Below are 14,348 nucleotides of genomic sequence, written 5' to 3' on the forward strand. Positions count from 1 at the left end.
TCATTTATTCAAAAGAGGTGATACAAGCACATTTGAGGAACAAAGCCAGTATTGGGTTCTGGAGACACAGACATGAATGAGATGCCACCTTTCCCTGGAAGCCCATCACCAAGCTGGAAGACAAGACATTGAAATTATTAGATATAGAGAAGTCCATCCACTATTAGAAGAAGTGACGGAGCATCTGGGGATGCAGTGGGGTGCTGAGAGGATGAGTGGGGAAGATTTCACAAAAGAGAAGATGCTTCAACTGGGTTTTGAAGAATATATAGGAGTTTACTGGGCAGACCTGGGTGGAAGAAAATTTCAGGCAGAGGGATCAGTACGTCTAAAGTCAGTCTCAGAATTTTGAAGCACCTGAAATGGTCTGAATTGTCAACTAAATTGCATTTAGTTCCTTATCTGTGGAATATTAATATAAGGGCAAGAAAGGAGGCTGGAGGGGCATGTGGAGTGAAGTCATTCAGAATCATGTATTAAAGACTTTGGAATTTATCCAAAGACAATGGCAAGGGGAGTAACTGGGTCCTATTCACATTTTAGAAAGATCTCTCTGATTACAGTGGAGAATGGATTGAAGGAGACAAAACGAAAGCAAGAGAAACCAGTGAGGAGACTCATGGGAAAGTATTTCTCCAGGTAAATTCACTATTTGCAAGAATCATGGCTGCACGTGAAAATCACCCAGGGAGCTTTAAACGCTCCTGACACTTGTCACCTATCCCCAGAGAATCTGATTTAATTGGTCTGGGGGTAAGGCAGGCCTTTGGGAGTTTTCAAGCTGCCCCCAGGTGGTTCTAATGTGCAGCCATAATGAAACCTTAAGTTGATTATAGCCCCAACCCTGGCACGTAGTAGGTACTCAACATATTATTTTCCTAACAATTATAATGAAAAACTATGCAGAGTGTCCTATTCTTGGCTTCACATCACTTTTTGAGCAGATATAATTGAATAAACAGTTGGCTTTATCACAGAAGGTTTCAGGTAGAAAATCCACCCCCGGAATGTCAGCTTAAGCATTAGGGGTCCAGTGCTACCATGGAAATGGCACACCTTTGCAGAGAGCCAGGAATATATAGCCTGGCAGGTTGCCTGAAACAACAAGTGCTACCTGGTTGGGAAGGTGAGGCCAGGACTGGAATCTCAGTTCTAGGAGTTACAGACAAAAGCAAGAACCATTTACAGTCTAGAGATGGCCTAGCTTGGTGGCAAGACAGATGTAGGGTGATAGTCACTTACAATGAGGATCAAGAAGAGGAAGAAGAAAAGGAGTGAAAGGAGAAACAAGCCCCCCATTTGTAAAAGAAGTGCCTTCCTGTCCCCATGATGCTTTGTCACACTCAGGTTTAAGGCAGAGATTGGTGCCTAGAGCCTGGCACCTGCTTTTCTTCTCCTGCAGGTTGCCTGTCTCAGGGTTTCTGACACACAAAGAACAAGATTCCAGTCAGTTAATAGCTGGGAAGGCACTCTCATATCCTAGTCTAAAACACGGGGGAAAACTAGGTTGAAGACCATGGCTTAGCCCCAGAAGTCCCAGCCAGGACCTCCCACCCCATCTCCATTCAATTTGAATGGCTAAGCAGCAGAATGGGCACCAAATCTACCTACCAAACCACTGCACAGCAGAGGACCATGGTCATGCTTCTAGAACAAACATCGGCAAACTACAGCCACAGTCTAAATTCAACCCAATACCTGTTTTCATAAAGTTTTATTGACAGTTAGCCATGCCCATTTCTTTATATTTTGTCTATAACTGTTTTCATTCTACAACAGTAGAATTGGGTATAAGTCGTTACAACAGAGACTCGATGGCCTACAAAACCCTGCCTGCTATCTGGCCCATTACAGAAAATGTTTGCCAACTTCTGCTCTAGAAAAAGACCCACACATATTGGCTTAACACATGGGAGATGGGAACCAAGCAAGAGGGAGTCATGAGTGGGTTGGGTTTTTAAAAGACAGTGGTCCTGCCTGTCTATGAAACATAGCCTGCTGAATGGCTGAATTTCTAACCAATCAGATTACAGACTTCTCCTTGCTTAGGATGGACCTTATAGGGAATAGATGGGCAAAGGCAAGCTACTCATTAAGATGAGTAGAAGCTCCTTTCCTCTGCATTGCTGATGGGAGCTGTGTAGACTCAGATGCTGTACAAGAGCCATGAGTAGGGCATTCAGCCTGTTCTACCAGAAGCGGGATAGGAACATAATCAAAGCAGAGCCTGACCCTCACGCTCCTGCAACTTTCCTAAAGCTGTTTCTGTTCTTGTCAATGCCCATCTTCCTTCTCTGGGAGATAACTGCACCCTGCTCTGTGTTTCCATAACACTTGGCTCATAACTCTGTTAAATCATTCCACGTGGTTGTTTACTTGTCTGTCACCTCTTAAACTGAAGACTCCCATCTCTCGTCTCTCCCAAACTCTGATTCTGAACCTGTGTGTCCAACTTCCTACTCAACATCTCAGCTTGGATGTCGCACAGTCTTCTCAAATGTGGCTGCTGCTGCTGTTCTGACAGTTTTAAACATGTTAAGGAGCCCACAATACTCAGCAAGTGCTAGATACTGTTCTAGCACTTCATGTACCCCAAACAGAGCACTTCCTGCCCGTCTCCCCAATTCTGTTTCTCCCCTTTTTCTCCTCCATCTCAGTAAATGGCATGACTCTCCACTCAGTTCTGAAAGCCTGGGAGTCGGCCTTCATCCCTCTTTCCTTCACAGTCCCCATCTACAGTGGACACGTTGGTTCTGCCCACGCCCTCTCTGCTCTCGTTGTTCCTGTGCGTGCTCACCCGGTATCCGCTGCCTGTGGCTTTTTGCCTGAGGACTTCCTTAACACAGAATGTGCACACCTTGCCTACAGAGCATAGCAGAAGTGCCAAGGTATTTCCTAAGACTTGTCCTCAACCAATGGCAGATGGGAATTGTGGACAAATAACCCCCAACTCCCTCTCTGTCTGGTGGGACACCTCTGAGGCAGAAACGGGCCCACTGAAGCCCAGGTGTACACAGTTAGAACCTGCTCTCTGGCGTACCTTTACTGACTTCCTTCCCTTGACTCTCTCACTTTCCCTACTCACCCACCCATGCTCCTTAGGATTGCGTCCCAAATAAAACCTCCTATTTGAATTCTTGTTTCTGAATCTGCTTCTGGGGCAACCCAAATCTACAATATCCAAATGAACATCCAAAAATAATTACTTCTCACTGTATCCACTGCTGCCACCCTGGTGCCGGGGTCCTGGGTACCATTGTCTCTAACCAGGACTACTACAACAGCTTCCTTCCTAACTGACCTCCCTGGGCCTGCTGGAGCCTGTATGCCATATGTGAACCAGAAAGTACTTTGTAAAATATAAATCAGATCAGCTGACTGCCCTGCTTAAAACCCTCTGATGGCTTGTTTCCCATCACGCTTAGAAAAATACCCAGTTTGTTACCAGTGACCACGCCTTCTATAACCTGAGCTCGCCCAGCTTCTCCAGATGCACCCATCTGTCCTCTCCCCTGACTTATCCTTGAATGTGATATTTGGTTACCACCTTTGCATTGGTTCCCTCTCCCTGGAAAGTATATCCTACATTCCTTGGACTGACTGGCTTTTCTACATCAATAAGGAATTCATTTAATGGCTCCCTTCTCAGAGAAGCCCTCCTGTACCGTGTAATCTGAAATAGTTCGCATCCTTCATCACTATCCCTGTACCCTGATTCATTTCCTTCACAGCATTTTTCTACTATCTAAAATGACATGTGTTTGCTTGATCATTTGCTGCATCTTCCAGTTGATTGGAAGTTCAAAGGGGACTTGGTGTATGGCTCTGTATCCCGAGTACCTAGAACAGTGCCAAACACTTATTAGGGATTCAAGAAATATCTGTCAAATGAATGAATGAATGAACAAATGACTCCCCTACTGGACCAGATGTCTGCTTATGACACACAGACATTGGTACTTTGACTCAATGAATGAGCAATTAAGTCCATAGTGGGCCTAGTCTATGTTCTCCCCAGGCCCCGTCTAAGAACACACAGCCTTTATACTGAGTGCCCCATCCCAGTGGGTCTCATTTCCCCCACTGGCTTATCTACATCTAGATAAAGTCCCCCTCTCAGGCCATCCTAACCAGCATTCTTCCTTTTTAGGCCTTACCAGAGGGGCAGACTGCTTCGTGGGACACAGCCAAAGAGGATGAAAACCGCAATAAGAATCGATACGGGAACATCATCTCCTGTAGGTACCCTTCTGGAAGGGCTCCAGGCTTCAGGGGGAAGGAAAGGGAGCTGTCACTGTCACCTGATCCCTGATGGGTCTAGCTGTGGACCCACATGCCAAGCTGGGAGCTCCCTTTCAGCCTCCCTGTCACACCTGGCCTGAATGACGGAGCCTGGGTGATCTCAGGAGCAGGCAGGGAGCCAGTGGGGGCAGGCAGGGTAGATCCAGGAGGCCTCTGAAGGCTGGGTCTTGCCTGGCATCACCTGTCAAGAACCCCTCAGGTTGGAGAGGAAACCCAGCCAAAGGGATACTTCAGTGTTTCCAGCAGTCCCTCCAAAGCAGAGTACCACCTTTGCAGCGACTTGGGGTAGGAAGCAAGGTCCAGCCCCGAGGGAGGGGCTGAGGATGCCTGGACAAGAGAAAAATGCTACTCCAAGAAGGTAAAGCCCTGAGCAAGGACTGATGCTCAGAAGGAGTCAGAAACTCTAGCCCGAAACCTGAGGGTTCGGGGAGCCAGCAGCTCAGGGCTCAAAGAAACCCAAGGGGGCTCTGGTCAAAAGGTGGGGGGTTTAGGGCATCACGACTTCAGCCACAGCCCACTGCTGGTGGGGAGATGCTGTCAGGTGAATACCTGCCACTCCGGGCCTGCACTGACACAGGCATTTGGTGGCATGAACCTGCAGGAAGAAGCAGGAGAGGATGGAAGGATGCTGCCTTTTGCTCAACAATGGGCTTTAGCATTCTTGTAGGTACATAGCATGTGATTTGATGACGGCAGGGTTGCAGAGTACTTAGATCCCTCTGGAGTCAGACTGCAGGGGCTTCTAGGCCAGCTGTGGGGTCCTTGGGCAGGTACCTGACCTCTCTAAGCTTCCATTCCCTCACCTTTAAAATGATGAACATAACATAGAGTCATTGGAAAGGGTACATAAAACCCTTGACACAGTACCTGGCCCCATTACTACTTTAGCTATAGAGTTCTCAGAGTCACTGATGAGCATTGTGAATGTATCATTCTACCTATTTTAAGCAGAATTCACTGAATACCCATGTGGGAACATAGAATAAGCCAGGCTAGGGAAAGGGGCACGATCAAATGTCCATTTTGGAAAGATTTCTAGGGTAGCTGATTGAGAGGGTGGATTAGATCAGGAGATGCTGGAGGCAGAATGACCAGTCAGGAGTCTACTGCAATGGTCCCAACAAGGATGAACAAAGGCAATAACAATACTTGTGTGCGACTGCAGTATGGCATTCTAGGGGGAGAGGGAGAGAGAAATTGCCATAAAACTGAATACCATGCAGAGGTCACACATGACTATTGTCACTGCCAAATATTGTTATGTACCGCCTTCAAAGCAACATGATACAGAGAGGATAAAGTTACCCTGTACAAAATGCTGAGCACATGTTCTGATTTGAACAGGAGTCCATATCAGCCTTTGCCTATCACAGTGTAGCCAACCTGGACCTTTTGACATCTCACCAATCCAGTGCATAGCATTTCTTGACCTCAGCTCTCTGGGTAGCCCAGTTCAGCTACAAACAAATAAAAAATAAAAAGACCCTGAATAACAAATTATTTCCAGCACAGTTCAATACTTTGTTTTGCTTTGTTTTGTTTAACTGTCTAGACATTGCCTAAGAAAAAGCTTGGAGGAAGAAAGTGAAGATTCAGGCAGCTTGTAAAGGAAGAAAGAGGCAGAAGTTAAAGCTTAGCTATTTCCTGTGCTGATTTAGGAATGGGCTATGAATGGTAGAAGTAATCAGAAAGCATTTATAATTTGTCTCTTGGAAGATAGTAATGCAGACAGCAACAATTCTTATAAGTGGAGTGTTGGAAATAGATGTTCAAACAATCAGGAAATGTGTATTAAGACCTATGACGTGTGGGCCTCATCTGAACCAGGCCCTGTGCTGGATCCTGGGATGCTCTGTCTCTGCTCCCAGGGAGGTCCCATTCTGGGCACAGGTAGCTGCTCACTCAGACCATTCTCTGCTCAAGCACCATGTGTACTGTGCCCTAAAATATCTGGCCACTTTTCCATTCCCCCTAGTAGACTGTGAGTTCAGATAGGGTCCACTAAATCATAGGCTATGAAACTTGAGATGATCATGCTAAACCTTATTCTTCTCTCTGCAAAACGGGTATAGCAGTGTCTTCCTCCTGGGGTGTTGTGCAGATAAGAAAAGAAAATCATTAAAGCACAGTGGACCTTACCTCTCTGAGAGGCAAGGCTATCCACACTGGAACAGGTATCAAGGCCAAAGCCTGTGGGGCCAAGTGTGAGAAGCCAAGCCAAGCTGTGGATCGTTCCAGACTTCCCATTGCTCACCCTTTGTGAAAGGAAAAGGAGTGACACACAGCAGCAATTCACCGGAGAAATCCGCTTTATTAGGGAAAGGTGCTGGGTTATATAGGAAGGGGCATGGGGTGATTGTGGTGTTACTTCTATGGGGCTGTTGGCTGTTGGCTAGGTGCTGGGATTGGGAGGGGGGCGAGAGGTGACTGGGCTTCAGGTGGCGCCTGCGGGAACCAAGGACCCCGAAGAGAAGCTGGAAGTTCACCATCTTACTGGTGGGGGCCCTTCATTCCTCCCTTTCTCCTCTATGGGGTTGTGGACGTCGCTTTCTCTCTGACTGCTTCCTGCTGAACGGGGGTGGAGAAGGGAGTGAGGGCTTGAGGATTGGGAGGAAAGGGTTGATAGGACTCCCCACAGTAAGGATGAGTAGATGTGGACTTCTTCAGGTTGGAAATCAATGAAGGTTCCCTGTAAGCATAGGTCGAGGACCTGTTGATTCTAATGGTGCCAAGAGGATATGGGTGTCAGGAGCCAGGCGTCTGCAGCCATTGTTTCCAGGAACAGTTTCCAGTGGAGAGAGGGGTCCATCTCAGTGTGTGGTGAGGAGGTTATGTGAGGGTGAGGGATCTTCTGTGGCCAGAAGCTGATAGTTCCTGAGTAAAAGCTGGTTGAAAGCTTGTTTAGAGATTTTTCCAACTTGGGATTTGATGAACTTTATTATACAGGGTAAGAAGAGACAGACTAGAAGAATGATTATTATGGGGCCTGCAATGGGCCAGAGCCAGGTGAGGAGGGGGTTTGTTAGTATTGAAGAGAATGGGTTGGAATTGGAAGCAGAGTGGAGGCTGGAGGCAAGGTCGGTGAGTTTGGTAATGTCAGTTTCTACAATGCCGGATTCGTTGATGTAATAGCAGCACTCTTCCCGAAGGAAGACGCAGGTGCCGCCCTTCTCGGCTGTAAGCAGATCTAAGGCCCGCCGGTTTTGAAGGGTGACTTTAGCTAGCGAAGTGACCTGTCTTTGGAGAGAGGCCAGGGAATCGGCAGTGGATGTCAGGGCTCCCTCAAGTTTGGCGTTGAGATCTCTAACTGCCCATAGAGAGTGACCCAAGGCTCCCCCAGAAAATCCCGCCTCAATGGCTGAGGTGGTCAAACAGATACCGACCATGATGGGAAGGAAAGCAGCCCTTTTAGTGCACGAGAGCAAGGGAGGTTGGAGCTCAAGGAATTCCGCCATGCTGTAAAGAGTAAGCTGTGGGATTAGGGTGACGAGAATGCAGGGTGTGCTGGAGTTGGGAGGCAGTGAAGTGCGCTGGAGGGGGGTGGAGTTGGGCCTACACAGTGGTGGATGGTGAGATTATCTGCGTATTCTGGTTCCCATAGGGGTATGTCTGCCAGGGGGCGGAGGGGTTGTCCTTCTGCATGGAAGGAGTAGTTGGAAATATTAAGGGGCACAGCGGCCAGCAGTGGGCGCTGTAGTGATGCGCACAAGAAACAATTGGCGGTGTTGAGGGTGTGGTTGAGAAAGATGGTGGTGTCCTGAATGAGCTGTAACCAAGAGCAGGAGGAATAAGAAGATGAAGAGGCGCCGTCAAGAGTTTGGATAATGACTTTTTCGGAATGTCCGATATCTGATGCAACTTGAGAGATCTGGGAGTGAGAGGGAACATACTCTCGAGAGATATGAAGGGTACTGTGGAGGGTCGAGGACCCCCCGTAGTAAACTGAGGCTGTGACTCCTGCGGCCCATCGAGAGTCCCAGGGATCTGGGATTGATAAGGAGAATGAACCGTTGGGATGAAACGGTTGGAGGAGTAAGACTGTGGGTACTGGAAGTCACCCATGTAGTGAATGGCGCAAGACCAGTAGGGACATCCCCCGTGGGTGTCTGGCCATCGCCTGCAATAGGCTTGTCTTTGGTCATAAAGGCAGAGGTAGGGAGAATAAAGGTAGCTGCTAGTGAACACTTCGGTGGAGGGAGGAAAGTGGAGGTATAAAGGCTCAGAGCAGCCTTTCAGAGGGCAGTCTGATGTGGCAATGAGGGCTGTAACTTTTGTTTGATGCTGTGTGTAAGTCTGTCTGACTTTGAATCTCCATACAAAGGAGGCTGGGGTGGCGGGGAAGACAATAGGAATGAGGAAAAAAAGCGAGAGAGCAGTAAAGGAGGAAAAAGTCATGATTCGGGTATGGATGGCAAAGGGGGTGAACGGGAGATGCGGAGTTTCAAGGGATCAGAGGGATGAGGCGTGGTAGAGTAGACAGCGTCTTGGGCTGTATCCGAAGGACTCTGGATTGTGACTGATGGGTCTTGGGTGTCCAGAGAAGGTGGGTCCTGGGTATTTGGTTTCAACCTAAAGGCCAGAGAGGAGTGGTGAGTGTGATGAGCCAGTGCCGGAAAAAGAGGACGAGGGCAAGCTGCTGCTGGTGTTGGGGGGAAGACAGGGCCCAGTTGGGGTGTCCCGTCTCCCGGGTTTCGGCACCAATGAAAGGAAAGGAGCGACACACAGCAGCAATTCACCGGAGAAATCCGCTTTATTAGGGAAAGGTGCTGGGTTATATAGAAGGGGCATGGGGTGATTGTGGTGTTACTTCTACGGGGCTGGTGTCTATTGGCTAGGTGCTGGGATTGGGAGGGGGGCGAGAGGTGATTGGGCTTCAGGTGGCGCCGGCGGGAACCGAGGACCCTGAAGAGAAGCTGGAAGTTCACCATCTTACTGGTGGGGGCGCTTCACTTTGCACTCAGCACCTTTGCCCAAGACACCCTCAGATCGTACCTGGACTCTGCCCAGCCTTTATGCTGGTTGTTCCATGTTGGATTTGATACCCACCTTGATGCCTGTCTGATCTCTCACAGAAGCCAGAGGGACCTCCTCAAAACATAGCTTGACTGTGGCATTTTCCCACTGAAAACTCCTCAGATGACTTCCCCTCACCCTTAAGCATTCCTTGTCCAAAGGCCTGCAGCTGCCATCCCATTTCCTTTCACACCAGCGTCCCTTCCATCATGGTCTCCTCAGTTAAGCTGCACTGACCTTCATTCAGTCCCTTGACCTTTCCACACCTAGTGAGATCCGGGACTCTTGCACTTTCAGTTCTCTATCTCAAGTGCCCTTCCTGCCTCTCTTTGCTCCACGGAGTTTTACATGCTCTTCAGATCTCAGCTCAGTCATCACTCCCTTGGGGAATTCTTCTGACCCTTGGAATGCGGTCAGACCCCCACTCTTCCCTCCTGGAGTTTGGTGCACAGCTTCTTATCATTGTGCTTTGAGATGCCTCGGCGACTGACTGTTAGCTGCCTGTCTTCCTCACTAGCACAGATGCTCTGGGACAGCAGGACCATGACTGTCTTGCACTTCGTGTCCCCAACTGTGGCATTTGATTGGTGCTCAGCAAATAGGAACTGAATGTTGGAAAGCAGACTCCCTGCAAGACCCCAAAGGACTTGAGCCATGGGTGTCTCCCTTCTGGTTTCCCAAATTAGGGAGAGACCACCCAGGAAGCCTAGATCAAGGCAACACTTGCAACAATGATATTCCAGTAGGGAAGAAGGTACTGAACTTGAATGAGGAGAGCAGAGAAATGGGACCCAAGAAGGGGAGAGGGGGAGAGGAGGAGAAAATCCTCTCTGTTCTGAGAGCTGCATCTGAGAAGGCAGGATTCCAGGCAGGAGAATCAATGAAAGGGGTTAGAACGCCATCACGGGGGACGCAGAAGATATGTCAGGGTCCCACCCAGCTTCACCACGTCACTGTGCAGTAACACCAGCTGGTGGTACCAGCATCCAAGGCCAGGACGAGGGTGAGGCAGGTGAGACACCCAGCCTACAACATTCAGGGAGTGTCCTACCCTCCCCTGCCAGCTATCAACCCTGCAGCTGCCCAACCCTGAGAGCAGGTGCCTCACTTACTTCATCCTTGTCCTTCCCCGTCTGTACCTCTTTGCTTGGGGACTATCTCCAAAGCCAGGGCAAGATGCACAAAGCAGTCTATCCCGGGACCATGAAGTTGCCCATCTTCCCCTCCACTGAGTGTGTGTTCTGCTCTCCTCCAGTTTCCTTGGGGGACACGCTGCTGTTATCCCTTTAGGAGCTGCCCTCCCGACCCCCTTTCCTACTGGTGCCCACTTCTCTTGTTTGGCCTACCTGCCCTGGGATCCTCATCTTACATATACTTACATATACTGGGAAACCGAGGCAGAGGGAATTCAAACACCTCATGGAACCCCCTTGAAGGGCTTCAGTAAGCCTGAATCTCATTTTTAATCTAAGGGTCAGTAATTCTACAACCCGGGGTGGCCGGCGCTAGTCTGCAGTCAGTCCTGAAAGGAGACAGTACCGAGGTAACCAGCGAGTTCAAAAGTGGGGCAGGCCATGCAGGGGAACCAGGAGAAGAAAAGTCCTGAAATTGAAATGAGAACAGTGAAGGGGAAACAGCCCCGAGGATTGAAAAGTGTTCCTGCCCTTGTATGTGTCCCTCCCTAAGGCAAAGTCTGCGGTGGCCTGATAAATAGAAATATTCTTGGCACAAGAAGCAAGCCGGGTGTGATTAGCATCTTAAGGAACCGAGAGTACTGGGAGGCTGGAGCGCAGGACAAAGGCCCGGGCCAGCGAGAGCAGAAAAGATTAAAGGGGGAAAGTTGAGGGGGAGGGCGCTGCCTGCAAATGAAACAATGAGAGAGAAACCTTGGCTAAATAAGCCCTTTCTTCCAAATGAGCCTGCTTAGAATTTAATAACAGAGACAGTGGGGTTTCCAGGGAGTAGAAATGGAAAGGAAGTGAAGGGGAAGGAAATGGGTGAGGAAACGGAACAAAGAATTCTTTGCTTTCAAGGAGCTCTGGGCAGGGACTGTGGGCAGCGGAAGTTTCCAGAATACGGAAGCCCTCCCACGAGCGGGGTCTCAAGGCGACTGCCCAGATTGGCAGGAGGAAAGTAGGCTGAGGAGAGGAAGCGGTCTCAGGGGCTGCAAACTCTGTACAATGAGGCTTCCCTTCTGAGGTCCACGGGGGTCCCAGCAGGAAACAGATGGGACCTTCAAAATGGGGGTGATTTGAGGAGAGTTGAATCAAGTGATTTTTTTTTTATAAAGGTATGAGCTCTATGTGGGAGGCTACAAGGAATAATGCAAATGCCACCCCCAGGCCCAGAGGATGCGGCAGGGAGAGGTTACCAGGACCCACCGAAGACAGGCACCCTGCCTGCCAGCCCCGCCTTTAGCGGCTCTGCAGTCAGCCCGTGGCGACCCCAGCAAAGGGAGCCGAAGGAATAAGCACCTTGGTCGCACTGTCCTCTCTTCGTCCAGCGTCTGCCTGTGTGTTCCATTGGCCATACTCAACCAAGAGCCAGAGGATGAGGGAAGCTGGAGACCTGGCCCAGTGGTTCTCAACGTGTGTTCCCTGGGGCAGTGGTGCTGGCCTCACCTGAGAACCTGCTGGAAATGCTCGTTCTCGGGCTACACCCCTCACCTACTAAATCAGAAATTCTGGGAGTGGGGCCCAGCCCTCTGTGTTTCAAAAGCTCTCCAGGCGACACTGATGCGCGCTTGAGCTTGAGAACCCCTACCTCGTTACCTCGTTCACAGAGGTCAGCCTCTTGGATTAGAGATGCAGATGCAGAAAGCTGTAGGGCGGGTCTGAAGGCCCACACAGTACCCAGTGTACTTCCTTAGACTTCTTTTCCCCTAATCTAAGACAAGCCACTGGACTCAGGTGCACTGGACTATTGGACATGGAGTCAGGCAGACCCAGGATAGCATCTCAGTTCTGCCCTCTACCTGGTTTATGACCTCCAGTGAGGTCACCGCATCCCTCTGACCCTCGGCTCCTCATCTCTCAGTGCAATAAGGGCAAATTCCAATGAATGAATATTGAATCTGAATCTGGTGGGTAAACCTTTAAATCTTGATAAGACTTAGTCTAGCCTCTTTGAGTTTGCAGACAGGAAGCAATGGTCCAGAGATGTAGAGCCCCTGCCCAGGGCCACACAGCGAGTCTGTTGGCCAGCCCTTGGCCAGAGCTCTGGGCTCCTGCCAGGTGCCGTGCTGTGTCCCGCCTCCCAAGGAGTCCCTCTGCATCAAGACACACTCATGCTCTTAGGGAGACTGTGCCAAAGGCTCCGGCCTCACAGCTGATGGCAGACTGCAGGGGCCCCTCAGAGAGGCCGTTCTCATTTTTGGGGAGGAACTTGGGTTCGGACCAAGCCAGAGGCTCTTTCTCACAACAGTTTCCCTGCCAGTTCCTAGGGAGATGGCACTGGGGTGACCAAATGGGTGCCTTATTTGGTGCCCCCTCCTCCTGCCTCCATTCTCTGAGGATTGCCCTTGCCTGGGCCCTACAGACCCATCCCGGTGCAGAAATCACCCCCTTGTTTATCAGGGGGCCTGTTCTGGCCAACGGAGCCCTCTGCCTGCTCGCATGACTGGCCAGAAAGGCTGGGAAATTAACAGTCCCTGTCCCCTGAGGCAGAATCACTCAGAGGGGCATATTTTACACTATTTCCCAGAGTTCCCTAAGAGGATGAAGCCCCATTGTGTGTGGTGGTAATTGGCTTGCTGACAAACCCTTTTTGGATTCCTTACTTTCTCCGTCTCACTTCCACTCCCCTGCAGAGTTTCCCCGGGCTCATCTCCCAAATCAACCACTTGCCCTCAAATCCTTGTCTCCACCTCTGCTTCCAAAGGATCCAAATACGAAACCTTCCTGCCTTCGTTTAGAACATTCTTTTACCGGGGGTGGGCTGGACAGCCCGCTTCAAATGAGACAATAAATTCACTGAGTGGGCCACTGTGCCTCTAACTCTCTCAGCGCTCTGCCCCTCTATGCTGACACCCAAAGTTTTCTCCTCGTGGAATGAGGGGAGCTGCCCACCCGCAGCTGGGCTGGAATGGGCAGAACAAGGAGATGCGCAAATTGTTGGGCCTTTCGCCTCTCCCACTACCGCCACCCTCTCCCTTGATGATGGTAATTCAATCAAGATTGAACATGCAGACCTTTAGTTTCAATGAGGTGCCCAGGCAGTCTGGGCGGAATTACCTGCCTCCTCCCTAAGCACTCATGCAGGATGATGGCATTAACATTTCCAATACTTCTAGGAAACAATTTTTCAGCCCCACAATTCATTGTAATGAGTCCAATCTCTTTTCTCTAAAAAATGGCTCCTTTTCTTTCCCCTCCTCATTGCCCAGAAGACAGGAGGAAAGAACACCGCATATCCAAATGATATTCCCTGCCCAGCCCCACCTCTCTGAAGTGAGTCTTTAAGTGAATGAGACTTGAGAAGGCCCATTTATTGGGTTACCGTTGATGATGGAGGAAGGGTGAAGGGGCTGTGGTTTGTTCTGAGGGTTAGAACTGTGCAAAGGAGGAAACCAAGCCCCGCTCTGGTCGGTGGGGGGTAGTGTTGGAATCATGGAAGGGGTGTGGAGGTTGTGGGTGGTCTTGGGGTTCCAGGAAGGGCAGGGAACCCACCACTCTATAAGGAAGCTCTCAATCTTGACACCTGCCCCTGAGTTGTTCAACTTCTTGGAGCCTTGAGTCTCACCCATAAAATGGGGTGATGTTCTACATCTCACAGGGTTACTCTGAGAATCAATGGGCATAGCATCCTCAGGCGTCTAGAATAGTACCTGAAACATCTTATGCACTCCACGCAGGTAAATCTCTCTACCTCACCTCCTAGTGGAAGAGGGGTTTCTAGTCTCACAGCCGGTTCCAGTAGGTCTGTGGTCTTTGCCAAGACAAATTGAAGCATTCAGGGCACCTCTGTGCTAAAGAACTGAACATCGGTCTCACATTCAGACCTGAGTGTGCATAAGAATCTCCTGGAGAGCTTGT

The 14,348-nt window shown here is 49.7% G+C and overlaps 1 protein-coding gene across 14 annotated transcripts in view; it reads left to right on the top strand.

Moving 5' to 3' along the window:
• The window catches only part of PTPRT (protein tyrosine phosphatase receptor type T), a 970,716-nt gene that overhangs the window by 900,939 nt on the left and 55,429 nt on the right, over positions 1-14,348 (top strand). For 9 of the 14 annotated variants that reach the window (XM_073236583.1, XM_073236587.1, XM_073236588.1 and 6 more), the window contains one exon: positions 4,151-4,238. In XM_073236583.1, the coding sequence (XP_073092684.1) occupies positions 4,151-4,238 (88 nt within the window). Of the gene's footprint in view, positions 1-543; positions 640-4,150; positions 4,239-14,348 lie in introns of all 14 variants that reach the window. The other 5 variants (XM_073236577.1, XM_073236581.1, XM_073236578.1 and 2 more) reach the window with 1 other exon arrangement.

The sequence above is a fragment of the Manis javanica genome, chromosome 5 (assembly GCF_040802235.1).
Source record: "Manis javanica isolate MJ-LG chromosome 5, MJ_LKY, whole genome shotgun sequence".
Lineage (NCBI taxonomy): Eukaryota > Metazoa > Chordata > Mammalia > Pholidota > Manidae > Manis > Manis javanica.